This window comes from Squalius cephalus (genome assembly GCF_949319135.1).
Source record: "Squalius cephalus genome assembly, chromosome: 16".
Lineage (NCBI taxonomy): Eukaryota > Metazoa > Chordata > Actinopteri > Cypriniformes > Leuciscidae > Squalius > Squalius cephalus.
Window position 1 is genome coordinate 30385342 of NC_137137.1, and position 27365 is coordinate 30412706.

Below are 27365 nucleotides of genomic sequence, written 5' to 3' on the forward strand. Positions count from 1 at the left end.
TACATATGGGATTGCCGTAGGGATCACAAGTTCCACCAGTGCATACGAGTGGTAGGCCTAGCATCGGACACTCCGCCACGTCCAACGCCGAAGGGGTGTGGAGGAACTCAACAGGGTTTGGCTAAAGGGGTCGCACACCGCTAGTCTGACCCTCTTGGGACCCAGGAACAGAGGAATCTGCTCTTTTGACAATTCGGGACGAAACGGTAACCATCTGAAGAGCTCGTCCCCCCACCCCTGGGTGGCCTGTCTCAGGGACGTTTTACTCAGGGGGGACGCCCTCAGCGACGAGCAGGCGGAGGAGCTGCCACTGGCGGCGGGTTGGAGGCAGCAGCGGACCGCCGGGACAGGATGTGCCGGATGGCCTCCGTCTGCACTTGGGCGGCAGAGAACTGTTGGGTGCAGTTCTCCACCGCGTCGCAGAACAGCCCAACCTGGGAAATTGGGGAGCCAGGAACCGAACCTTGTCCGCATCCACCATATCAACCAGGCTGAGCCAACGATGGAGCTCCTGGACCACCAGGGTGGACATCGCTAGACCGATCGTGCAAGCCGCAACGCTCGTGCCCCGGAGGGCCAAGTCGGTTGAGGTGCGGAGCTCACTCTTGAGCGCACGGTCTAGGCTGCCCTCATGCATGTCCATGAGTGCCTTGGCCTAACAGACCTGTAGCAACGCCATGGCATGCAAAGAAGAAGTGGCTTGTCCATAGGCTTTGTAAGCTCTGCCCGTCAGAATGGACGAGAACTCACAGGCCCTAGAGGGGAGACGAGGATCCCCCGTCCAAGAGGCAGCGGCCGCCGGACAGGGAACCAGCGCAGCCCTCCCCAAGAAACCAATCATCCAACCGAGACTGTTCGGGACACGATGGAGGATTCCACGCAAGCCCGACAGCCTCGTCGGCCCGTTTCAGCATAGCTGACATTTCTGAATCTGGCTCGGGCAACGGTATACTCCCGGAGGGAGATAATGCAGTCCAGTCATCATTTCCAGAGGCCAGCTCCCTCCGATGCTGCAATCGGAATCCTGTCCTCTGGAGGGGCCCCGAATGAAACAGCTGGGACCAGAGACGGCTGCGGTGTGATAGAGAAGTGAGGGGCCCACAGGGATTGGTTACCGGGCGGGGAAGCCATCACTATGATCCTCTGATCACCCATCCCAAACGGCACCCTAGGGTGGGGCGTGGTAATGGGGACTCCACCTTAGCAGACAAAGGCGAGTCTCGATCTCAACAATGAGAACATGAACTATTCACAAAAGCTGCTTCCGCATGCTGTAAACCCAAACACGTGATGCAACTAATGTGACCGTCAGAAAGGGACAGGGAATGACCGCATCCAGAAACGCACGGGTGGAATGACATCTCGAAAAAGACGCAAACGCACCCGTGTTGCTCTTTCAGGAAATAAAAAACTCTCACCAGTGCCGGAGCACACAGGGGAATGATCGCGGCAACACTGACAGGGATGGTGCAGCCTGTACCAGTGAAGCACTCACTCCTTCACCCTCAACCGGCCGTCAGAAACACAGAAATATGATGCTGTTAAAACAGCAGTTGAGAGCTCAGAAGGCTCGCGACCACCACTGCTCTCGCGCTGTAGAATCACCAGCACCGGGAGAGACTTCCTTGAGCACCGACACACTCGTTCGTTGTAATATAACAACACTCTTCAGAGACATCGACATGAAGACTGATCGGTTCCGAAGCGAAAGGCAAATGGTGCGTGCGTCCACTTCCGTATCTATACCCGCGCTGCGGGCGGAGCGTGGATGCAAAACTTGCACGCCGATGTGTGCACTGGCTCATTTTAACAGTACTCGAAGATGACAGGCTCCTTAAGCGTGATCCCAATCAGTCGGTACATCCGACTACGTCTAACGTGACCGAACTGAAAGGGAACTACACTTATAACCACAGGATGAGAGCTGTAGTTCCAACCACACAACTTCGTGATGCTGGAAACACAGTATTGTTAAACTATGTTGCTAACAAGAGAACTTGCAACCATAAATGACAAATAATGTTTTTAGGAAATGGAAATGCACCCCATGTCTCTATGGTTCAGGTCCCTTTCTTCAATGTAAATCTGTTTAAATTGTTGGCCCATTTAATCATCAAGGTGAAAATTGCACATCTTTGCTCTTTTTGAGCTTCCCTTCATGTCTGTAATACAACTGCTCTAAATAATACAAAGGCTTTGTTCAAATGTGCAATAGAAGGCAAATAGTGATGCTTGCTTTAGCAAACACTAATAATAAATAAGCATGCATGCATGATAGAGAGAGAGGGGGAAGTATGTGGGAGAGATTATCAATTATAAAGGAGTCTAACAAGATGACAAGTTTAAACAACACAACCACACTGCATTGCTGCTCTTTCTTTAACTCTCCACCTTCCAAAATCCGTCCAAGATTCACTTAGCAATGCCTCTGTCGGCCGCTCTAGTCGGAACAAGCAGAGTTTAGGACCGTGAAAGCTTTGCCCTAGATAAAATGTTCAGTAATTAATACCCATGCCATATCAATTATGACTGCGTCTTCCTTAGAACTAAACACAAAATGTTTGCTAATCCAGAGGTCACAAGGCAGATTCATATCATAAAAAGGGGAGAGTGAAAATTAATGAGATTTATGAGAGCAAGTAAATCAGAGCACACTTTCTTTATGCATAAAATCAAAGTTAAAGTAAAAAAATTAATAAGATGACACTGGAAAAGGCAGATGTTAGTATTCTACAGCATGCATATCTTGCCTTACTTAAGAAGCTGACCATGTGTGAAAGACGAACCCCTTGTCGATTCCCATTAACCCCTAATTTTCTCAAAATGGTTTAGTCTGTCCTTGGCCCAAATACATAGGGACTGGTCAATGTTAAAGGCTTGAGGGTATTTGGTGACATATATATACGTGTAAATAGCAAATCTTAAAGGACCCAAATCATTCAGGATTCACTAAACTTCTGCATTGCAACAAGAATCAAAGAAATCTAATCAGTGAGGATGCCGTTTAGAAGACTGAACATGGAATAAAGTCTCATATTGTCTCAAATATGTTATGTCTGTGTGTCAACTAAACGTTAAAATAGTGTGATTAATTTGCACACACACACAAAAAAAGAAATTAAATGGATAGATCAAATATGCAGAACACAAATAAAGGTATTTTGAAGAATGTTTCAGCTGTTTATCCATGCAATGTAAGTCAAAGGGTTCCAAAAGCTTCTAGTTCCAAAAAGGACACAAAAAAAAGTGTAAAAATAATCCACGCAATTCCGGCTGTTTAAAACAAGACTTCAGGTGCAGTCAAATTAGCGAAATTTTGTGAGCAAAACAAGTCTATTGTCAATAGTGTAGCGTGAAGCGCAGCTTTTAAACAAGCAGCTTTCTGTTGGTCAATGATGTAAATTCACTTGAACAACCCATTGTGAAATCTGCTTTGGATTTCACGAAATTCCCAATCACTTGGAATACTGTTGAAATAACTGGATTTCGCCATTGAAAACTAAAGGTAAATGTGACCACATTTTTCAGAATTTGTATGCCGATTGGTATGCCGAGCAAAGTTTAAGTGGTAGCCTAAATATCGAATCAAATCATTGATCAACAAACCTATACAAAGGCCAAATATAGTGAACTTCATTCATTTTTGCATTTCACATGACTTAAATTCATTATGTCATGACACAAAAACTAAGGTAAAATACTTGTATGTGTTGTTTTGGAGCTTGAAACTTTTGGACCTGACTGACTTTCATTGTATGGTCAAAAGTAGATAAGTTCTTCAAATATCTTCTTTTGGGAGAACTATTCATTTAATTAAGCTGATCTTCCTTAATAAGGGATTGTCCTACAATAAAAGATATTCAAGATTTAAGTGCCACCATGAACTATTTTTAAATGGACATATTGTCTACAAAAACACTGAAAAATAATTCGTTTTGCAATTTTGTTTAGTGACGCCAATGTTCATATTTCATACTGCAGGTGCAGAATCCATTTAACAGTCCTCCAATATTGGTGTTGACCTGACCCTTATGACCCGCACAACGTTTATGCCTATAATGAGAGCAATCTTGAAACCATAGAAGCATTTCTCTGTTCGCCCTTTAAGCCTGAGTAGAGGAAAGTGGATTATGCTGACGACAGGTCTAATGTGAAACTGATCTGGTGCGGTAAGAGTAAGACGATGCTTTTGTCCAAGTCTTTCTTCTGTTACTGTTTATATCTCATGCTCAATTTATAATTAAAGATCTAAACATATTCTAAATATGACAGCTTAATTTCATCATCAACTCCTACAGCTGTCTTACGTGTTGGAAGGAAAAGTGGACTTTGATGCATTCAATGAATTTGTCCTTTTTGCATGATTTACTGTGCAACATAAATCCATGTGCAATGATTAACATTACAGTTCAGTTGGCAATGCTGTTTTGAATTCTACCATGTGACTTGATTATGCATGTAAACCTGTAATCTTTATTTAGCATTGTGGCTGCATATGAATAATTTGTGAGAGCATAACGCAATTACATAAGAAAAGATCAAAATGATTAGTGTGCACAAATCTGGATGGGATGTGACTGGTTCTGATGTGACTGATGTGAAGATGGCTTGATGTCACAACTTCAATAATCACAGTGTTATTATGGATGTTAAAAAGGTTAAAAAGGTTGAGTTGAATACAGAAACAGAGGAACATTTAGGAGGACTTATTTAAGACAAAACAGAAGAATGTCAGAAAAATGTCCAAAAGATGTCTTATTTTAACTATTTATTGTGAATCTTCAAAGATTAATGATTACAGTTTGCATTTTAAGAGTAAATGATCTTCTTATTAAGCCAACAGTATGGTGAAGATTGCAAACGTGGTACTTTTCTTAATCTCGTTCTTAAAGTGAATGAAACTATACCGATCACAAATGTTTGTGGTTGGATCATAAAACATTTATTCATTTTACACTGACAGCTTAAGTGAATTTTCCTGTTGTTTTCTTTGTTCCCTTGTGAAAAAAAGAAGCACACTTTAGCATATGTTTATAGAGAGCACTTATTACAGAAATAGTATGCTTTAAAAATATACTAAGATGAATTAAAACACATAATTATGGAAGCTTGTTGCAGCCACAGAATAAAACATTTTAAAAGATAATTGAGACTTTTTATCTCACAATTACGAGTTTACATAAAGTCAGAATTGCGAGATATAAACATGCAATTGCGAGATATGACCGTTTTATATCACGCTATTCTGACTTTATAACTCACAATTGCGACTTTATCTCGCAATTCTGAGATATAAAAGTCACAATTACCTTTTTGAATTTTTATTCAGTGGCGGAAACAAGCTTCCAAACATAATTGCATGTTAAATGCAGTTAAATGGAAATGTATTTTTACTGACATTTATTTATGGCTAAAATATACTTTTGGCAACAAAAAAAAAAATCATATATAGGACCGTGTGATACCGTGTGCACCACTGAGCTCAAATTAATGAAAATGATGCAGCTGAAATGTAGTACATTTAAAATATTAAATTACACACTACATTTAAATCAGAGTCAAGTACTTTACATGTGCTTTAATATGTTAGTCAACAAAGAAAAACGTATAATTTTACATTACAAAGTGCGTTAAGAAAAATAGTCATGAAAGCTGATTTGTTTCACAAGAGCTATACTTGCATACGGAAGCATCTAGTAAATAATATTTACGATGTAGAGCATCAGAAAATAGCTGAATGAGTTCTGAGCTGCTGTGAGTGACAGATTTAAGTGTGTATCAGTGTGTGTTTTGTGTGTTTAACAGGTCATTTATCCCCAATGGCCAAACATGCTTTTGTCTCTTAAAATATCTATCACACACCACACACTGTCACTGCACTGCCTCAGGCTGGTGGTGTACAAACAGAACGGGAGGACACTTCATCACACACACACACACATGCACGCACAAACGCACACACACACATTTACTATCTAAATAAGGACATATCATAGACTTTTTTTTAAATAAATAATTATAATTGCTATAGAATATTGACTGTCCCTTTTTTAAATGAAAATGATTATTTATTTAAAGTATGAATACATTTTTCAGTATCCCAAAGATGTCACATTTCCACAAAGAAATGTTTCTGAGCAAAAGAACAGGACCAGTTTGTTGCAGTCTCGGCACAGACACACACACACTGTCTTTGAACCGCAGCGGTTAAACATATGCACTGCACATCACTGAGACATCATTCAACACGAGTCCAATGACGTCATTCATATACACAACCCCCCCCCCCCCCCCCCCTCTCTCTCCTCCTGTTTTATTATCTCTTTTTTCTTTCTTCAGTCATTCTTACAAAAAAAAAAAATCTCATCAAAAGGCATGGAGGACAAGGATAAGAATAGCATGAGCACTATTTATAGTGTCCATCACAACAGCATCTTCTCTCCTTCTTGCTCGCCGGACATTTATTGATGAAAAGAGGGAAGGAGAGAAGATGAGAGTTACATTTCTGCAGATGGGGCGATTTGCATTTGGTGTATTACAAAAATAGAAATGTTTAATCGATGATGACATTGCTGCATTTTTAAGAATAGCAAAGACAGTGAGAGGAGAATTTTCAATGTGACTAAAGCTACCTGAGCATCTTAATAACCCTTACAACAAAGTACTGTGGTGGTACCATACAGTGATGGCATCAGATGGTAAAACCATGGTATTTTAATATATTACTTTCATACTCCAAAAAAGCATTCAAATGACACCATGGTCTGTCCAAAAGAGATGGTAATATCATGGTGTTTCTTGTTAGTGACTATATCTGGTCTTTTTTCTTCTGTTTTAATTGGTAGATTTAAACCTTAATTTATATTTTAAATATTACTTTTTAATTGTTTTCTTTTAACTTTTCAGATAAAGGTCTGAGTTCCCAAAATACTTAAATAAAGTTCTTTAGTCAACAAGTGTTTCTGGTTTACCCTCTCTATAATGGTTTCCAATTTCTTTCCATCCATCCACCCTTGTTTGATAGTGTTATTTTAGTATTATTTATATACTATTATAGTTCTTTTGACATTTTTATTAGTTTTTTTTTTTGTTTTGTTTTTTTTATATTACTATTTAGGTTGAATATTTCTTTATTTCAGTTTTAGTTTTTATTTATTTCCTGCTAGTACTTTTAATGCTTCAACTAATACATTGACTTAAACACGAAACTTTGCCGTAGAAAGACTGAAATATTTTTATAAAATGTGCTCCAATAATCCAATAAACATACTCCAATAATCTTAAATTATATACAATTTATTACATCAATAATAATCAGTTTTATTTCATTAAACCCTTGGTAGTTTGACAGTGAAGTTGCACCTGAAAAACCTAGTGAAGACTAGTTAATATAAAATAAATAAAAGCCCATCTGAAATAATAAACTAAGTGCGAACTAATGTTGTCAAAAATATAGATTTTTCGATACATATCGATTCTGAATTATCTGAAATACGCAGAATAGATACACGATACCAGCTACGCGTTCTCTCTCTCTCCTCTCTCCAACAGGCCTGACCATATTCATATAACACATAAAAAAGGTATTTCAAAGAAAACCATGGTGTTGTCATGGTGCATGTTTAAAATCGTAATGCCACACTACTCCATTTACTGATTACTGAAAGCCATTAAAACAGTAATTATAACTGGCTATTGAAATGATGAAGTTCCAGCTTGGGAAAGACTCACATTAAGAGGCACCTCACATGTTCTACGTGACTTCATTCTGTCCAGATTTGCCTAGCAGAAGCTGAGCGCAGCATCAGTAGCACATGAGTGATGCAGCAGTCACACTGAAGAGCATGATCTGCCTTAATAATGCATGGCCTATCTGTCCTTCAGACACTGAGAAGACACTCGGTACGCCTGAGCCAACGCTGAGAAATGACCCAAAGAGAACACACACATACCATTTACTTTACACTGGTAACGTTATCACTGATCCAAACTGGGCGTTACTTGACATGGTTTCAGTCGGTCCAAAACAGGGAGACACAAACGACTCATTTCTCATGACTTATCACTAAAATACACTGCCCCGAAGATCAGTGACAATCTAAATCTTTAAAATGATTTATGAATGTTTCATGACAAAAACTATTTCTGAAAAACAAAACAAAAAACTAGATTTTTACTTTTTTATTGTAAAAATCTGTGGTGCTTGCCTTTGAAGATCTCATTGTGATGATTCTAGGGTGTTGTGAGTGGTTGCTAGGGTTTTCCTATGTTGATAAGGTATTTAATATACTTCTTTGCAGTTGCTAAGAGGATGTTAGGTGGTTGTGTCACAAGTGTTGCTATGATATGATTAAAAAATACCTAACATTTCAACCCAGTTCTGAATGTACTGATCATGTCAAAGGCTATGTTTACAAGTTCTTTATTTAATCTTTTTTTATTTCATTATTGGCATGCCTGTTTTCATGTTATATCATTTTTGGCATGATAAAATGACTACGGAGTCCCGCACATGACATGCAAGAGAAAAAAGTCAATCGCGTGCGTGAAGGTCAATTGAAGTTTTCAAAAGTCAAGGTACATGGTCATTCACCATGTATTCAATGTTTCATGACTCATTTAAGCAATATCACATGATATTTGTTGCTCAGCGCAGGTGATTACAGCCATGCTAATATTTAGACCAACGGCATGATTGTGATATGACATTGCTTTTATACAAAAATTTAATAAACCAGAAGTTAATATTGACAAAATTACATTTTACCTTGTCTATATTGCTGATAAAAACAGTTTTAAACTAAGTCAAAGCAGCAACACACAGTAGTTCCTAAATGAATCAGTGTTATGAAAGAATCAGTGAATAATTCAATGACTCACTCAAAAACTTCCATTTTTCTTAGTGATTATTATCGCCAGTTTCACTTCGACTGACTTTAGGAAACGGTGCTTTATTCGCAAATATTTTATCCGATATTCCAATTTTGCGCATGAGTTAAATTCGCAACTTTGCATGGAAACATAGCTAATCTGCTGAAAGAGTCCTTGAAACATCCCCAATAATTCACACATTGACAAACGCACTCTCATGGCAATTAGTAACTTTTACGTTTTGGCAAATTGGTGTTAATTCATATGAATTTGTACGATATAATTGTTGTACATTTTCAAATGATCCCACTGAGAGTCAGGTTTAGGGATGTGGTTAGGGGTGGACCTTCACGCTAACGTTTTCCTAAAAATCGTACGTTTCTGTCCAAATAACACCCGAAATCGACACCTCGTCAATCAGTTACGTTTTCTCATGAGACTGGGTTGGACTGACAGTGTGTCTGGAATGTGGAAACAGTGAAAAGTCAAAGGTCTGTACATCAGCACTCTGTTGGCCAATCAAATTCAAGGCCCAGAACTAACTGCTGACCTGCACTGTACACGACACAGCAAACTTAAGCTCAGCGTTTAACTCCTCGTGTAGCTGATAAAAAAGTAAGAGCTGAGTGCTTATAACATGTAAAAGTGCACCGATGGAGGTGCAGCCTCTGTCTATGAGGATAGTCATGAAATATGCAGGAGAAAGCCATCACAGAACAAGAAGCCATTAGAACCTCGTGGCTTTCTGAAATATTCATAAGACCAAACAGAACGCTCCTTCCTTAGCTCAAAAGTTTAGAGATCACTCTTTTTTTGTCATCTCTTTCTTACACTTGACCTCTTTCACTTTGTTCCATTAGTGCAGATGTACATAAACTGACCATCAGAAAATAACTCAACAGCTACTTTAAAAGTTGGTAGAAACTTTTTAGCCCTTTTCACTGATCTAGGATGAGCTTGAACCAGTTTCCTGACTTCAACATCATAGCGTGGTTTTCTCAAAAGTAAAGAGAGGAAATGGTTGATTCCATTAGACTGCATACATTAGTGTAAAGGTGCCTGGGTACTAATAGTGCTACTGTGAAGAGCTCGACTACACATCCACATCATCATCAGTTATCATCAAACACTTAAGCTGCAGCGGAGCTGAAGGACAATAACCGCATTAAGGCTGCCTCGTGACCTTTATAGATTCAATTATATTTATATTAGCAAAACTGCATGCAGATTTTTAGTTTCCAAGAATGTTTTGAAAGGAAATGCATTGTCAAGAGTATTTCCCAGAAATGGGTTTGCTCATTCATATTGACTGGAACATAGAGAGCATGATGGGAAGAAATCCATTGGCTGCGTCTCAAAGTTGTGCGAGCTGCCTACCCAGACAGGATTTCTGGGCATCATCGACACATTCAGACATTATGAGGTGCTTCCATTAGCTGTCCGGAGAGCTCAAAAAGTGGCATGGCGATGGTGATGAAGTGAGCAAGTCACTATAACCGAATATTCACGTCTTAAGTGCTATCTAACATCCGTTTTACATGATCATTTTAACTCGAGTGTGTTGTTTTATATTACATTTAAAGTTAATATATTTAAAACATTCTAAATTGCAACTTCATCTTTAAACATAATGATGAATTACAAATATTTTTTAAATACATGACACACACATTTCAAAAGAAATTGCATTAAAGTTAGTTTAACATAAATGCTTGTCAGTATAAGCAGTAGATTTTAACCATATTTTAAAGACAAGTAATTATGAAATCACATACAGTACCGGTCAAAAGTTTAGGAAACATTACTATTTTTAATGTTTTTGAAAGAAGTCTCTTATGCTCATCAAGCCTGCATTTATTTGATCAAAACTATACAGAAAAAAAACCCCCAGTAATATTGTGAAATTTTAATATACTTTAAAATGTAATTTATTCCTGTGATACAAAGCTGAATTTTCAGCATCATTACTGTCACATGATCCTTCAGAAAAAGATTTCTATTTTAAATAAATGCTGTTCTTTTTTCAACTTTTCATTCATCAAAGAATCCTGACAAGAGTATCACAGGTTATAAAATATATATATATTAAGAAGCACAACATTTCATACATTGATAATAAATCAGCATATTAGACTGATTTCTGAAGGATCATGTGACAATGATCAGCTTAGGACCATTTTATTTTAAAGTAGGCTATATTAAAATAGAAAACTATCATTTTAAATAGTAATAATATTTCACAATATTACAGTTTTTTTTTTCTGTATTTTGATCAAATAAATGCAGGCTTAATGAGCAGAAGAAACGTCTTCCAAAACCTTTATTTTATGTAATGTTTCCAAACTTTTGACCGGTATATAGAAGTACTTTTGTCAAAAAAGCACTCTTAAGTTCAACTATAATTGCATTTAATATAAATTTAAACTATAATAGATTTTCATGTAGCCTAATCATGAATAACACGCAATTGAGTGTCCGAAAAAATGACATTCACGCTTCTATATGAAGTAGCCTAGCCTACTGTTTTTGTAAGTATGCTGAAGTGTACTTCAATTTCACATGGGCTAAAGCTGCTGTCAAACCAAGTGTGTTGTGAAATGAGCTGCACAAATAAAAGTGACTTGACTTTACTGATGAAACATGCTTCCCATAGCGAATAGTTTTCCATCAAAGACTTTTCCAGCAATCCTCCATCACTTCGGAAAGAGAGATGAGACATCTGCCATTCATTCATCATGTTCATGTTCACAAACACTGCAAATTAAATCACACAGCAAAACAATATCCAACAGTTATAGGCTATGTTCAGTAATTATATTAGGCCTATTTATAAATGAAACACGTTTTGCATAGAAAACGAAGAAAGTCAAGGGCGTAACTGGGTTTAACAGACAATTGAATCCAGTGACGGCAATAACGAAACGAGCAAACCATAACCAAAGCGTCATCACTCCCTAGGCGTCTTCCACCTAAACAAACACCAGTATACAACTCAAAGAGGCCAGTAAACAAGAAATTGTCCAATTCAACACGTTTAATAAGCATTATGTCCCCTCGGCATGTTTATAATCGCAGTAAAGAAGAGCATCGCATCACAGAGCGCGCGCACACCGGAGCACACGCTCGCGCCTACCTGGATGCAGCACGAGATCTCGGAGTCGTCGAGCAGGCGAACCGTGCACTGGACCTCCTGCGCGAGGGAGGACACGCTCGGACTCCGAAATCGAAGCATTTTCATGGCTCTTGGTTCCGCATAGCAAAGCAAAAAAAAACGCCTTTGGTTTCAGTGAGGACGGCGTGTCGGTTACGCGTCGCTTATGTCGCCAGCGGAGAGGAGGAAAGAGAGATGTCGCGTTATATGACCGGGAGAACGATCCCCCTTTTCTTTCTCTCCCCCTCCCTCCCGAACGCGCGCGCCTCTCTCCATCAGTTCAATAACATCAGCGATATCAGCGGGCATCACCTGTAATGAACAACTACACACAATGTGTTGCCATAACAACGGGAGTTACAGGACAGTTTCTCCGCCTGAAAATTAATAGTAGCCTACCACTACTACTATTTGTGCTAGCCTACAGCAAAACCATATGGGAAAATAAATTCACATGTGATCGAGCTTTTATATATATTTCACTGTGGTTTCTAGGGAACAAGGGGGCTAAAGGCACACCTTAAGAAAAATGGTGTAGCCTAGCCAATGATTGCAGAAAAAAATATACAGTTTGTATTGAACATTGATGGAGCGACAGATTTTCTATGACAATAAATCATAAAAGGGGTTCATTTTGTTTAAAATATGTGGTGGCAAAAGGCACACGTTATTGATACAAATAATGTGTCTGTATAAATATGTCTAAGTTAATAGGATACTTGTTCAAAACAATCACTTTAGCAAATTTGTAATATTTTCCGTTTATTTTGATAAATAAAATAATTAATTTTTGCTCAATAAATACTGTAGCCCAATTAAAATGTTAATATAAAAATATATTTTAAAAATGCAGAAACGAAATTATTTTAAAAAGTAAGATTCTGAAAGCATTGAAGGAGATCCCATAATAATTTAATATAGCTTTACAGTATTAACAATAAATTATATTTTATTATATGATATGATTAATATCATATTTTTAAATATGATGGTTTCATTATAAATATGGTGATCATCTATTTATCTCTAAGGTGGACACTCAACTTAATATATGATATTTCCTATTTGAAGCTATCCATGTAATGTCAATAAATGGAAAAGTCAGTCAGCTGTTTATTATCATGTTAATTATTGTGCCTTTCCTCCCAACAGCAGGGGCTCATTTTCCACAAAATACCATAATTTTACAAACTGTTGCTTTAATTACCTTGAAAACTGAAAATCATTAGCAAGACCTTTGTCTCAAAATATAGTCAATAATTTTAGCGATTCTCATTTGCTACTTAAATCTACAACATTTTAAAATACATCAAATATTAGATCATTAGCACAGAATCTAATTTCTGCTGTTGCCTGCGCGCGATCGCATCAAGGATCAGACACATTTCCACGTGCATCTTGAAAAGCCGATGTTTTAGAAAGTCCTGAGGTAAGTTTTTGTGCCATCTAGTGGTTTAGAAGAAAAATAAAACCAAATGTGCTTTTTACCCCGGTGTGTCTTTAGCCCTGTTGTTCCCTACTATAAAGTCACAGGTTTTACTGTGGTAGCCTAATAAACTCTGTAGTATGCAATTCTGGTGGGAAATATTGTGTAGAAATAGTAGTAGTTATTAGTAAGGCTGTAAAATACGGTAAAAATATTTTAACTATTAAAATGTAAATTTCTGCATATTACAATATTTCCCAGCGAAACGTTCTCAGAACTATGAATAACGTTCTGGCAAGGTTCTCTCAAAGTTATGAACAAACGTTCTTCCAGTAACGTTAATGGAATGTTTGGTCAAACTTATACTTCAATAATGTTTTAGTTGAATTTTGTTTCAAAACATTCAAAAAGTAATCTTCCCATAATGTTTGTAAAATGATAAACTGGAATGTTCCCTTATTAATGTTTTTGCTAACCTCTGCATAAACAAGAAAAAAAAACTTTTTTAACATTCTGAAAACATCCATAAATAACATTTCCACAACTTAATGGGAACATTATCAAAGTGTTCTTACTTAGCACATATTTTTGTTAGCTTGGTTAATACTGAGTAACTTACATTTTAGACACAAATATTTAGTCCAAACATGCCTCCTTTTCTATATTGCTATGTGAAAAGCAGTACATGAAATATGACAAAACGGTTAAATGAATAATTCAATGACTCATTCATACAGACATATAAAGATTCATTAAGACTTGTCGCCACCTCCTGGCAGAAAGAGTCACTGAAAAATGCCCAACACTTGATGCACAGAATGAGTGTCTAGAACGCTGTATTTACACACTACATGAGTACATTTTAAGACTAATGAACATGTAATATGTAGCCTACTTATTACCTGTACTAATATATATATATATATATATATATACACACACACAATATTGGCCATTTAGAATACATTTATATAGGATCCCGTCAAACAGATGCTTTCAGAATCTTGCTTTTAAACAAATATTAATAAATAATTTTCAAAAAAGAATGTACCTTCAATGTACCTTAATAATCCCAAGCACACATTTAAACATAAATTATCTGAATATACTGTATATCAAATTAGATCACATGTACAGTGATTAAATGTGTCAATTTTTATGTCCTCTTCATTTTTGTGATGTGATTGTCCTAAAGTATATCCCACTGATCATTATGGATTTATTGAGAGAAGTAAATGGGCTGAAGACATTCATTACACAACAATGCTTAGTGAGAATGGAATAACAGATTGTTTCATGCATAAACAACTAACACACTATGAAAAATAAGATGAACATCTTTATTCAAAAGAATTCAAGCGTGTATGCCTTTCATTGTTAGAGCACAGAAGTAGATTTATTCAAAGGAGCGTCCATGCCAGAGAAAATCGTCTTCTGTTGTTATCATAAGCTGCTGTGACCAGGCTAACAGAACTATGCAGGAATACAACAAAATGCCTGTATGATGGTGGACGTATGGTTAAGAGTGTATGTGGTGTTTTGAACAGATTTTAAAAGAAATTAGCAGCTTGACAAAGGAGGTGGAACATTCAAGCTGTCCTTTAACATGCATCTTCATACATCCCCTTCTGATGCTTTTTTACCCTTCCGGTTCCCCTGTAAAAAAAGAAAATACAAACATTGTAAATTAAATTTTTTTTTTTTTTTACTGTATGCTGTCTCAAAACATAATGTTATGCTGATATTGACAACATTTTGACATGATCATTTTCAAGCGCAAGAAGATGCGAAACAGGAATCTGTGTGTGCAGCTGAGCACCAAATTGAGTTCTCTTTTGTCTCTTCTTGCACTTAAATGTATAAATAGGCAAGAACCAGTGCAAAAAACAAGTGCAAATGATAAACTTTCACTCTATTACGGTCAAACTTGAATGAATCCGCGAATCACATGCGTGCCAAAGCACGGGGCCTGGTCCGTACGGATCACGGATCAACAGCGGTCAGCTAGAATGTGACAGTCATTGCAGGTTTGGATGCTTCATACCTGATGTTTCGGTTGATCTGACTGTAAGCCCTTCACTTTTGACCTCTCTTGCTCCAGAGCTGTGTGTAACTGTGTCACCTTAAAAAGGGGGAAAACTCATTTTTGTACGCACAAATCATCACAACACTAAGATTAAGGCACAAACTGCAGGGTACAGCACGCACCTGCGAGGACAACTCCTCTTTAATGTTCATGAGCTCCTCCACCTGCAGCAGAATTTCAGCTTTGTCCTTCACTGAATATAAAGAAAGTTACATAAAGAACACGAATAAATGCTTGATTTCAGTGTGTCAGGTGTGTTTGCTGTTCTGCACTCACTCTCTCCCTGTTGAAGCATTTTAAGCAGCTGACCGTTTCTGGCCTTCACTTCCTTGTATCTTTCCTAAAAAAAAAAGACAGAATTAATCATTAAACAGACAGATGCTCTTAATCACACTGAAATCCTCAGTTGTTCATTTAGCATTAGTCAAAAAGACAAGCCACAAACACATTTCACAGACAGCAGAACATCAAGATCTTCAGAACAGTTATTTACTAACGTAATATTCCTAATTCATTCATGTCGATTATTAACCTTGATATTGTAATGGTAATTATAACTGCCAGCTAATATTATTCACAATAAAACAGTATAAAACTAATTTCTATTTTCTACTTTCTATTAAGGTGCAATATTTGATTTCCCAGATTATTTTTTTTTACTTTATGGCAATTTTTTCTAACCTATATATATACCTATATATAATATCAGTGATGTATTTTGTCAAATTCTTAAATTGAATCAAAATCAATTACAATTATGTCACTTTAGGCTGTTACCATTCAAGATGAAATCATTTAACAAAATCTAGCTTTGAGTCATTGAATCATTCATCCAACCATTCATTCAGAATCAAAGCAAGTCTCTTCATTGGGTCATTAGCCCTATTCAGACTGGACTAGTTTTCTAAATTATTTTTGAGTTACATATCTTATCACCCAACGTCTGTGATTTCATGTACCAATTTCGGACGGGATAAACTGTTTATTCCAGAGGAGGGAGTGTGTGTTTTCTAGATTACAGAAGGTCATCTGCTGTGCTTGCTTGCATCATGTATGACGTACATGTCTTTTAATGAAATACTTACTGATAAAACTTAAATTTTTCATTAAAACCGTATTTAAATAAACTTATCATGAGGTTATAGAACTGGCTGTTTATAATAAACCCACATAAGTGAGCAGAGAAATTTAGACAAGTACCTGACACGTCAGACACCATCCATATTGAAATGAAATGAAAGCATGTAAATGATTGGTGTGCAAACGGTAGCTCAGGTAGGTCCAAAAATAAAATAAAAACATAGAAAAAGTTAGTATAATCCTATCGGCACACACAGACATTCGCATTCAAACAAACAGGTCATTTGCACTGGAATATTTACTGAGGCTGTGTGAGAAAAGCACAGACATGGCAGATTCGGAAAGGATTAAAAACAATATTTGAAAAATACAAATTTCTGTTGCGTCCTGCATGAAACTAGTCCCGACTGAATAGGGCTCTCAAATGACTTCACTCAGGAAAGAAACAGCACTTGAGCTGATATTTGCAATTGTGCTGATATTCAGGAACAACAGCACCATTATCTTGAAGTTTGGGGCCTATTTCTCCTCAAGCACCTGTTAACTTCCGACAACCTTGGTCTACACCGCACACTGAATCTCTTATTTACATCATATCCTCACTCTGTTGGTTACAATGAAAATCATTTGTGAATGTAAAACTCAACGAAACTCTTGAGTTTTGAGTGGTATTGAACAGATTTCTTCTGCGCCTGTGACTAATTTAAACATCTCGGATTACCCAGAGCACTCCTGCTCTCAACAGACGTGTGTGTTTGGTTATAATGCTCAATGCTGGGGAAAAAACACACATTGCAGATGGAAACTGTAACTGACACTTTGCATGATTAATTACTGAAGTCGTAATCATGATTTTTTTTAATTGTGCTGCCCTATGACACAGCTAGAAGAAAAAGTAGATTTTCTAAAAAACATCATGATTTAAAAATAACAATAAATACCATTGGTCCCTATATAAATGTTATCACATTTTTATTGTTTTAAATGTTCTTTAAAACTCTAAGACCCGAATCTGCCAATGAGAATACAAATCGTGCCACACTTCATCTCTCATCACAGCTTCTTACCTCCCATTGTGAAATTGTCTTTTTCAACTTTCCAATTTCCAGGTCTTTCTTTTCCAGCTCATATTTTAACTGCTCAGTTCTCACATCCTGAGAGTTTTGAGAAAGAAAACGAGAACAACAGTTTTGGTGTTATACTGAGCTACATTCTACATGGCACATCTGCCTCCACATTCTGCAGCTGTTCCAGGTGTTTTTTCTTTATCTGACCTGCTCCTGCTCTGAGGAGGTGTTGACCTCATGGCCGGCACTGTTGCTGTACTGCTCTCTGCGTTTGTCACGCTGGACGATCTTGCTCACATCATCCTCTAGCTGGTTAAAAAACTTCTCATCGCGCAGTGCAGGATTCACAGGCTTAAAAGGAAGAAGGAAGAAGTCAATATCACTTCACTAATATCATATAACACACTGTATGATCATTTATCATAAGTGGAAATCATGAAGAGTTTACAAACCAAATAAGCCAATCCCCTTTATAAAATATAAAGAAAGCTGTCTATTTCCATATATAAATACATTTATACCAGTGTTGTTATTGTTATCTAATACCAAAACTATTAAAAACCCTTGTCATTGATTATAATTAAAAAAAAAAAAAAGAAAAAAAAAGCTAAAAGAAAATTAAACAAATATTACATGAAAATCTTAAAAAACTTAAATGATAATTAGAAATGCTGCCTTGGCAACAAACTGAAATTAACCATGTTTAAGTTGAAGTACAAAACATGCTAAAACTGAAATAAAAAATTAGAGCCAGTGTTATTTTTCTATTATTGAGATAATATTAGTTTTTATTTTATATATATTTTAATACAAACTATTAAAAATGACAAAATTACAAAAACATTGACAAAAATAAATAATATATATGATAAAAACGATCATTCTAGAAGAAAATTTCAGATGGCACTTAGAGGCTTTTGCATCTGAACTCTTCATATATATATATATATATATATATATATATATATATATATATATATATATATATATATATATATATATATACACATACACACACACATTTTTATATACACACACTTTAGTTTTTTTTTATTAATTTTCATCAAGTTAAAATAAATTAACATGAGAAATCTTGCTTTAGCAACCAACTGCAATTATAAAGTTTAAGGTTTTTTATTGTATTTCAGTTAATGTTTATTTTACTTGAATTAACAATTTTTTATGATTTTAGCTTCAGTTTTATTAGAACTAAATTTAAATATAAAAAAAAGACAAAAGCACATAAAATAAAACTACAATTTAAATAAACTGAAAATATTAATACATACTACAATTGCATTTAAATAATAAAAAAAAGATTTATACTGTATAAGAAAAACATTGCGAAGACAACATTTTTCCAAAACTAAGCTATTATAAATAATTCTAAAGTAATTAATGTCATCAGTGTACCAAAGTCAAAGAAAGTTCATTTATAATTAGAATATTATCTGGAGAACCTTTATTTTGTGTTAAATTGACACTATATTTTTCTACTCAGAGTAATATAAGATTTATAAACTTCTAAACGTTTTTTTTTTTTTTTTTTTTTTACTCATTTATGACCAGTTTTTGTTAATGCATTAAATATATTTAATTAACATCTTAAGTTGACACAATAACTTTGACAGCCCTAAAAATACATGCAGAAAAATTAGTTTTCTCTCATTTTTCTGTAGAGTCCCTTAGTGGCCCAGACCCTCGTTTAAAAAACTCCTGATCCAAATTACACCAAGTATTAAGTGTATATTTGTAAACGGTGTTTGCTTCAAATTTATAAAACTTTAGATTCAGGGTATATAATTACTCAGTTCCATCGTGCTTCAGATAAAGCTGTCAGAACCAGAGTAACTAACTCTCCCCTAAGCTTGTATGGGACGTCTCCAACTACAAACACTCACCTCTTTGTCAGGCTTCTTACTCGGCTGATCTGCAATAGAGACAGTGAGTTAGTCTGAGTTCACACAGCAGTGTAGTAACAGAGATGTGTCTCTCTCTCTCTCTCTCTCTCGATAAGAATATGGCGTTCTCACCCTCATGCTGGAAGTCTTTGAGAGATACAGTGACTCGTTTGTCCTTCCCCTGCTGATTCTTCTTCCTGTCCTTCTTTCCTCCCGCCTTTGTCTTCGGTGACGCAGTCTCTGTTTTTTCAGGATCCTTGAGAAATTGTAATATTAAACATTAAGAATCTTGCAAAAAAGATGAAAATGATCAAATAAGTAGTGCAATAGTTACCGTTAATAGTTTCATAATCAACTGCAATTATATTATATTACACAAGGTATTATTGACCATTTAACTTCTAATATAGCACTGTAGCCACAAGAGGGAGTAGTTACACTTGTCACTGAGCTAGAAATGAACATGGAGGAGACTGGTGTTTTGGCAGTGTGGGCTGGTGCTCAATACACTTGAATTAATAAATACAATATACATTTTACTCTGTTCCTTAAACTACTGTGTGACATTAACCCTGTAAAGCCTGGCAAATTAAATAATAGTCAGAAAAAAAAAGTATTTGTGTGGCTTTTATGGCTCATATAATATGATATAGGAGAATACAAAGCTCATACTCTGAATAAAACTTGTTTTACTCTGAGGCAGTTGCTGATATTTATATGGCCAAAAAGTAAAGTGAAATTCTGATGCCTTGTAATGTAAATCAATGAAATCTTTCATAAAATGTATATAATTATCAGCTGTCACTATATCTCCCAATAATATGTCTTAGTAAGATATTATTTGAATGCTTAGTTTTATGTTCTAAGATCTAGAAGTTCTGTAGTTGTTATTGTAGAGGGCAAAGCATTTATTGTAATGCAATATAACTATGATTGAGAGATGAACAAATATATTCCTCAAAAGCCTGTTGTATAAGATTTGATATTCACATTTTAAAAATTAAAATAAAAAAAATGACATGGATAATCAAGTAACCCTAAGTCCAGTAAATGTTCTTCTTGAAATATTACTAACAATAAGTTATTAATATAAAATTATATTTATATAAATAATATATTTATATAATATATTTTTATAGAAATATAAATAATATAAAAGTTAGTAATTAGTAATATTAGTAATAGTAATAATAGTAATAATTATACTAATAGCAATATTAATAGTAATAATTAGTATTTCATTATTAATTATTTTTTCATTTACTTACTAAAAATCAGTAAAGATTTCACATAAAAATATCACAAGCTGAAGGGGGACGCGTTTACAATTATATTAAAAAACTTTTACTTGCTAAAAACGTATAAACTATCAATCAGACAGCAGAAGAAATGTAGAAGATTGAGTGCAAAGGGTTTTTCCTCAAAGTTTTGACCATGATGATAAATTTGGAGGCCTTTGATTGTATAGAATATTTGATTGTATACTTCTTGTCAATTTTGCATGTTTTGCATCGCTATGTCCATCCCCACTCATTTTCATATCAAATGATATCATAGAGAGGACCCCCACAGATTCTGTGTCAAGTTCATTAAAGTTGCATCCCAATTCACATACTCACGCACTATTCTAAGCTTTTGTAGTATAAATAGTGCGAGTAGTGTGTTCACACTGACAAATTACAACAAGAAAAAGTGCACTTTAAATCCATGAAAGACGCACTTATTTAACAAAAAATAAAATAAGTGTGGAATGTTGGACACTTTATGCACTCGGAAGAGAAAGGGCTACCAGACTCTGATGTTGGATGAGTACATCATAGACTACACTAGAGAACCTTTGAACTAAACCGCTAAATTCATACGGATTAGTTTTACGATCTCTTTATGAACATTTTGAAGCGTCAAAGTGGTAGTTGTGTAGCTGTCAATGGAGGGACAGATTTCTCTCAGATTTCATCAAAAAGATCTTCATTTGTGTTCTGAAGATGAACGAAAGTATTATATGTTTGGAACGGCATAAGGGGGAGTAATTAATGACAGAATTACAATTTTTGGGTGAACTATCACTTTAATAATTATTTGAAACTTAGCAAACTGGCAGCTTCAATAATAAGATTTAAAGATTTATCTTGAACTATGTCATGTAAACCTTAATTAAACAATTTAATAATCAATTAAAAAGGAATTTATACCTGTATGATATCATGCCGTAAGGTGTCAGTGCCATATCGGGACATTGGCGACTTAACTTTTCTACAATGGAAGAGAGTGTATGTGCATCGTCCATCTTTTTTTACAGCCTATGGCACTGAGTGTACATCAGTTGTACAATCGTTACTGCGGTGCATTGTGGGAGTGAATGATTGGACTCGATAATGTCCACTATGGTTTCGGACACCACTACAAATGGCTCAAATGCCATTTCGGACACAGCCAAGCAAAATGCACTAGATGGCTGAGTACATAAGGCATAGTATAGGTGCATAGAAGAGTTGGGGTACTTTTCGCCAACTTGGATTCGTCACAAGACTCTGATGCATTTTTAATCGGACAAGCGTTTGGGACTCGAAAAATGTTCCTGACTGAGTCCAACCGAGTCCAGGGATTCTGTGAAATATGCAGATCGGGTCGATTCGCTTTGTGTTCGGGTCATTACTGCATTGTCACGGTAGTCAATAATTCACATGTGTTTTTGAAGTCTTACCCTGTTTATACAATCAATTCAATAGAATTTAATTATTTTTCGCGTCTTAAAGAAAAAGAGAGAATGATTCACTGCTCTTTACCGAGTAACTTTAATAATAATCATTAATATTTAATGCATAAAGTGAAGATTATAAATTTTTTTACATGTATTTCTGTAGTACTATATAGACCTGAATGAAAACGGTTTATTTCATTGCATTTTTGATTCATATATTTATTTGTCCTTTAGCTTGTAATAGACTTTTAGACATTTACCCGTGTTCAGTAAGCTTGAGAAATTTTTACTTTTACTAATTTTTGCTGTTGTAATAAAATTATTATTTTTTAAACATGGTGGCAGCTTCTAGTTTAAAAGAAAAAGAATGTTTCTAACATCTTTGAAGCAGTAGTTCATGTGGGTCAAAATTCAAAAACAATAAAACAAAAAAATTCCTTAGTGTTTTATATACTAATTACTATAGCATTTTACTATGGTAAATATGGAAATATACAGTAACTATATGCAGGTGTGGTTCATGTATATAGGCAGGCAGGGCAAAGCCCTGTTCTGTTCTCAACTTGAAAACAGAACTATACAATAAACTTCCAATAATGTAATTTGTCAACCATAAATGCATTAAAAAATTAAACAGATTTGAGTTGGCCCCGAGTTATGGAAGTTACATCTAGGACCTTTATACACAGTGCATGCCATTGTAAAGACTGTAGGTTTTTCCCCTCACAGCCTCATTTTCATCCACCTACCCTGACTAAGTTCTAACCACCTGTCAAATCAAACCCACACAAGACGCACAGCCTCAAACAGAGAGACAAGAGGTGCATTTTCAGCTCTTCAGGTCCCATTAAGCTGTTCCAATTCACCAAGTTCCCCCCCCCCCCAACTGCCTTGAATTCATACATATGGAAAAGTCAAGTCCCACCTGTGGCAAGCAGGACAGGGCTGAGAGCCGTGAGAACGGTGTGAGGCCGGTGGAGCGATCGCTAATGAGCGTCTCCTGCGCGTCACACCGGTCTCGAGTGTCTCACGGAGGAGCTCCCGACTGATAAAAGGAGGAGCGCGACAGTGAAGGACGTTGTGTTTTGTTTCTGTTTGTGCGACAGTCATCCGTGAGGGGCTGCCTCTTTACGTTCGTTTTGTGTTTGTTTATTTTATTATTAAAGTGTTTGAACGTTCCCCGGTTCCCGCTTCCTTCTTCCCTGAACACTTACCTCGTGTTACATCGCCCTATAGCTTTTTACATTCGAAAAGCGGTTTCACACAGAAATATGTCACAATATAGAAATCAAGTCGTCATAACTTCCATTACATGACTTAAAGTTTGCTGACCAGGATCCTAATTATGAGATGGCGTGAAATCAAAAATCAAAATGGCAATATGCAATAGAGGTTTGCTTTTGTTACATTTAAAATTGTTGTTAGGGTTTTATTATATATATATATATAGTGTTTTTTTTAGATATTGACTTAAAGGACAAGTTCGGTATTTTACACTTAAAGCCCTGTTTACAGATCGTTTCTGATGAAATAGAACGGTTGAGATAAAAATGTGGACACATGCTGCTGTCCCGAGAATTTTAGGTTTATTTCGCTTCTCCCCCCCACCTACACAATGGCAGCCTATGGGCACTGGAACAATCCTTCCTAAAACGCATTAAACTTTCGATTACAAAGACGTGAAACTCACCGAGTGGTCAGGGGTGTTCACTGATATGCTCACACAAAAATCGCTGCAAAAGATGCTTTCCAACAGGTTTTATCGTAGTTTTTGTCTCCTCCATTGACTTGAATTGGATGGGCTGTGTGCGGTACGGTATTACTCCGCCGCTTCTTCTTCTGCTTCTTCTGTGTATTCAATTAAATGCCAGTGGTTTGCTTGTAATTGGCAAAGGTGCATTATCGCCACCAACTGGGCTGGAGTGTTTATTATTCAAGCTCTCAACGGAAGAATCTACGGGTGTGAGGCGTTTGGAAAAATAGGTCCACAGTTTTACAACGAATGGTAAAACACCTGTTGGAAAGCATCTTTTGCAGCGATTTTTTTGTGAGCATATCATTGAACACCCCTGACCACTCGGTGAGTTTCACGTCTTTGTAAACGAAAGTTTAATGCGTTTTATGAAGGATTGTTCCAGTGCCCATAGGCTGCCATTGTGTAGGTGGGGGGGAAAGCGAAATAAACCTAAAATTCTCGGGACAGCAGCATGTGTCCACATTTTAATCTTAACCGTTCTATTTCATCAGAAACGATCTGTAAACAGGGCTTTAAGTGTAAAATACCGAACTTGTCCTTTAATGAAATACAATTGTTTAGTTGGACTCAGTCTCTGCCCCTTTTGGACTCGTATTCGACTGGCCATAAGGTGGACTTAGTTATTAGTTTTATCTTGATGGTTGCATGACATGACATTTTTAGAGTCAGTATAAATGTACCTTTTTATGTTCCTCAAATTCCAGTTTACTCAGCATCAAGGCCTTCTCCAGATCTGCCTCATACAGGTCACTGGTCAGCTGTGACGGACACAAACATGAACATGTTTGCATAAAGCAAGGAGAGAAATGGGCTGTAGAAAAGTCAAATTCAGCTTTTTTGTGAGAAATGCGTACCTGTTCATCTCTCTGTTTCCACTCCTGCCAGTTCTCCTGGGGCTTGGAGCCGCGCTGGACAGTCGCCGGGCTGATCAGATCATTCGCTAGATCCTGCAGCGTGAGGGAGGGAGGAGCCGTACACTTCTGAGGGATCTTCTTAAAAGCAAGACTCCTGAGCTACAGCGTGTGACGACAAAGACTCTTTGTAAGTAGGCATTTTGCTGAAGGTGACTTCAGCCCAAAACATACCCACTACACCACCCTCTTCACATATAATGATGTTATAAATGTCAACACTGACTCATCATCATTGTTTTCAGAAACAAACATGGGGCCCAACAGCCGCCTTAGAAAAACAGACAGACAGACAGACAGACAGACAACCAGACAGATAGATAGATAGATAGATAGATAGATAGATAGATAGATAGATACACTTAAGTACACAATTAGATTTAACCAATTTAGGTCAACCAATTACCAAGCCCTGCTTAATTTTGTTCAGTCTGTGGTGTAAAAAGGTCGCATTAGCAATTAAAGAAAAAACACTTAAACAAAACATGGTCAGGTCAGTGTCTGAATAATTTTTGGTCCCAAATTTTAATAAACTAGTGTAAAGTGCCCGTGCAAAATCAGTTTTTGTGTGCGTTTCTGTGTGTTTTTAGTAATTGTTGGTTCGGTGTGTTTGAGTGCTCATTGTTTCAATTACACAGCAAAAGTTCAGTGACATTTTTATTTGTGCATGACAGAAAGCATATACTGATACTGACATAATGACATACAATAAATATGGAAAATTTAACTACACGATTGAGGGAGCAGGCTACACAGTGAACTCCGAGAAAACGCTACGTTTGAGCAAACAGTTTGTGAACAGGCTACTACAAATGATGGCCGTGAATAAAAGATAATATTCAGAAGTAAACAGTGTAGCTGACTTAATGTTTAGCAGACAGACAGACGTTTCTGTAATTTATAGATAGATTGTACTGGTAGTCCACTGTATGAAGAATTTTGGGGTATAATATGTCACTGTTTACTTTATTTTGCTATCCTCACATAAATTAACTATAGTGTCCTGCACCCACTAATAAAAAAATATTTAAAATAATATCTGGTGTCTGAATAATTTTTGGTTTGACTGTAGATAGATAGATAGATAGATAGATAGATAGATAGATAGATAGATAGATAGATAGATAGAAAAACAGACAGACAGATAGATAGATAGATAGATAAATAGATAGATAGATAGATAGATAGATAGATAGATAGATAGATAGATAGAAAAGCAGACAGACAGATAGAAAAACAGACAGACAGATAGAAAGATAGTTATATATAGACAGATAGACCTCATTGGCTTCACTCTGCTGCTGTTCCTTCTTTCGTCTTCTCTTCTCTTTCTTTTTGTCTGCATTTTGGTTGGTCTTCCCGCTGGGAGATTTCCCCGAGCGAGCCTTCCCTGCTCCACGACCTGCCTTTGTCTTTCCTGCATCCGAATCAGTGTCCGAATCCGAGTCGACCTGCAGCAGAGCGAAGCGGGATGCTGTGGTGGGCACTGAGATCACTGTTGATGCCATCCTGAACCTGCCAACGGGACAACCAACACATGACACCAGTATATTAGTGTGAGACACTTCAGTGCAGTGCTGCTGCTCTCTGGGACCAGCAGAGAAACATGTACATATCAGTACATGTTCTTATTTGTAACACTGTTTATTTTAATTTTCTATTATTTTGATGTCTTTATTATTATAATGTCATATATTCCAAGCTTTTGCAATACTGTATTATCTACAATTATGTCAATAAAGCAATTTTGAATCTGAAATATCATTAATAGCATTCAAGAATCAGTGCAATGTACACACTGAGGATAACTCTTTACGCACAATATATGAACCTGTAAATATAATACACTCAAATACACAAAACAATCTTTAATCTGTATTGATCATTGAAAAACATAAATCTGATTGCTGCAGTTAATAAGCACGTATAGAAGGCGTAAGTCGATTGGTGCTGGATTCGTGAATATAGCGCTCGATATTTGTTCGTTGTTATATAACTTATATTAGTCTATTTAAAATGAATTGCCTAGATATACTGCCGATTTGGTTTTTACATCATTTAACACCTAAAATGTCGCTAGCTTAGACTTTTTTTTAGCTCGCCAGTGCTGAACACAAGTAACAAACGAGCCCCTCATTGTTCCTGAACATGTTTCCTCCAGTTTAACATGTCTTGTGTAACTTAAACCTGCCGGACTTTTGAGAGGAGGCGCCGTTAAAATGAACTAAACAAACTTTCACCTGGTTAAGAGGACTGTCGGTATCTTCGGCTTCGTGCTGTACACTGCAAACACAGACGTGTGTATGGCGGCCTGAACGGACACAAAAGCTTCAATGCTACCAACACCATTGAGTGGAAAATGTTAATAACCGTCGATATAGTAGTACTGACTCCAGGGGGCGCTCTGCGGCTCAG

General features: G+C 36.5%; 2 protein-coding genes across 5 annotated transcripts in view; both read right to left on the reverse strand.

The window, feature by feature from the left end:
- Positions 1-12365, reverse strand: part of frmd3 (FERM domain containing 3) — a 77101-nt gene extending 64736 nt beyond the window's left edge. For all 4 annotated transcript variants that reach the window (XR_013823937.1, XR_013823938.1, XM_079897720.1 and 1 more), the window contains exon 1: positions 12005-12365. Coding sequence is in view for 2 of the 4 variants with exons in the window: in XM_079897720.1 (XP_079753846.1) it covers positions 12005-12109 (105 nt within the window). In the remaining 2 variants the exon portion in view is untranslated. The remainder of the gene's footprint in view (positions 1-12004) is intronic.
- Positions 12366-14398: 2033 nt separating this feature from the next.
- On the reverse strand, positions 14399-27287 carry gkap1 (G kinase anchoring protein 1). Its single transcript, XM_079897907.1, has 12 exons — positions 27191-27287; positions 26231-26465; positions 24894-25052; positions 24720-24797; positions 19715-19838; positions 19583-19611; positions 17889-18032; positions 17682-17768; positions 15811-15874; positions 15657-15727; positions 15493-15570; positions 14399-15104 (listed from the first exon to the last, which is right to left on the reverse strand). The coding sequence occupies exons 2-12, from the start codon at positions 26456-26458 to the stop codon at positions 15063-15065; spliced, it is 1104 nt and encodes a 367-aa protein (XP_079754033.1). The 5' UTR covers positions 26459-26465; positions 27191-27287; the 3' UTR covers positions 14399-15062.
- Positions 27288-27365: the final 78 nt, after the last annotated feature.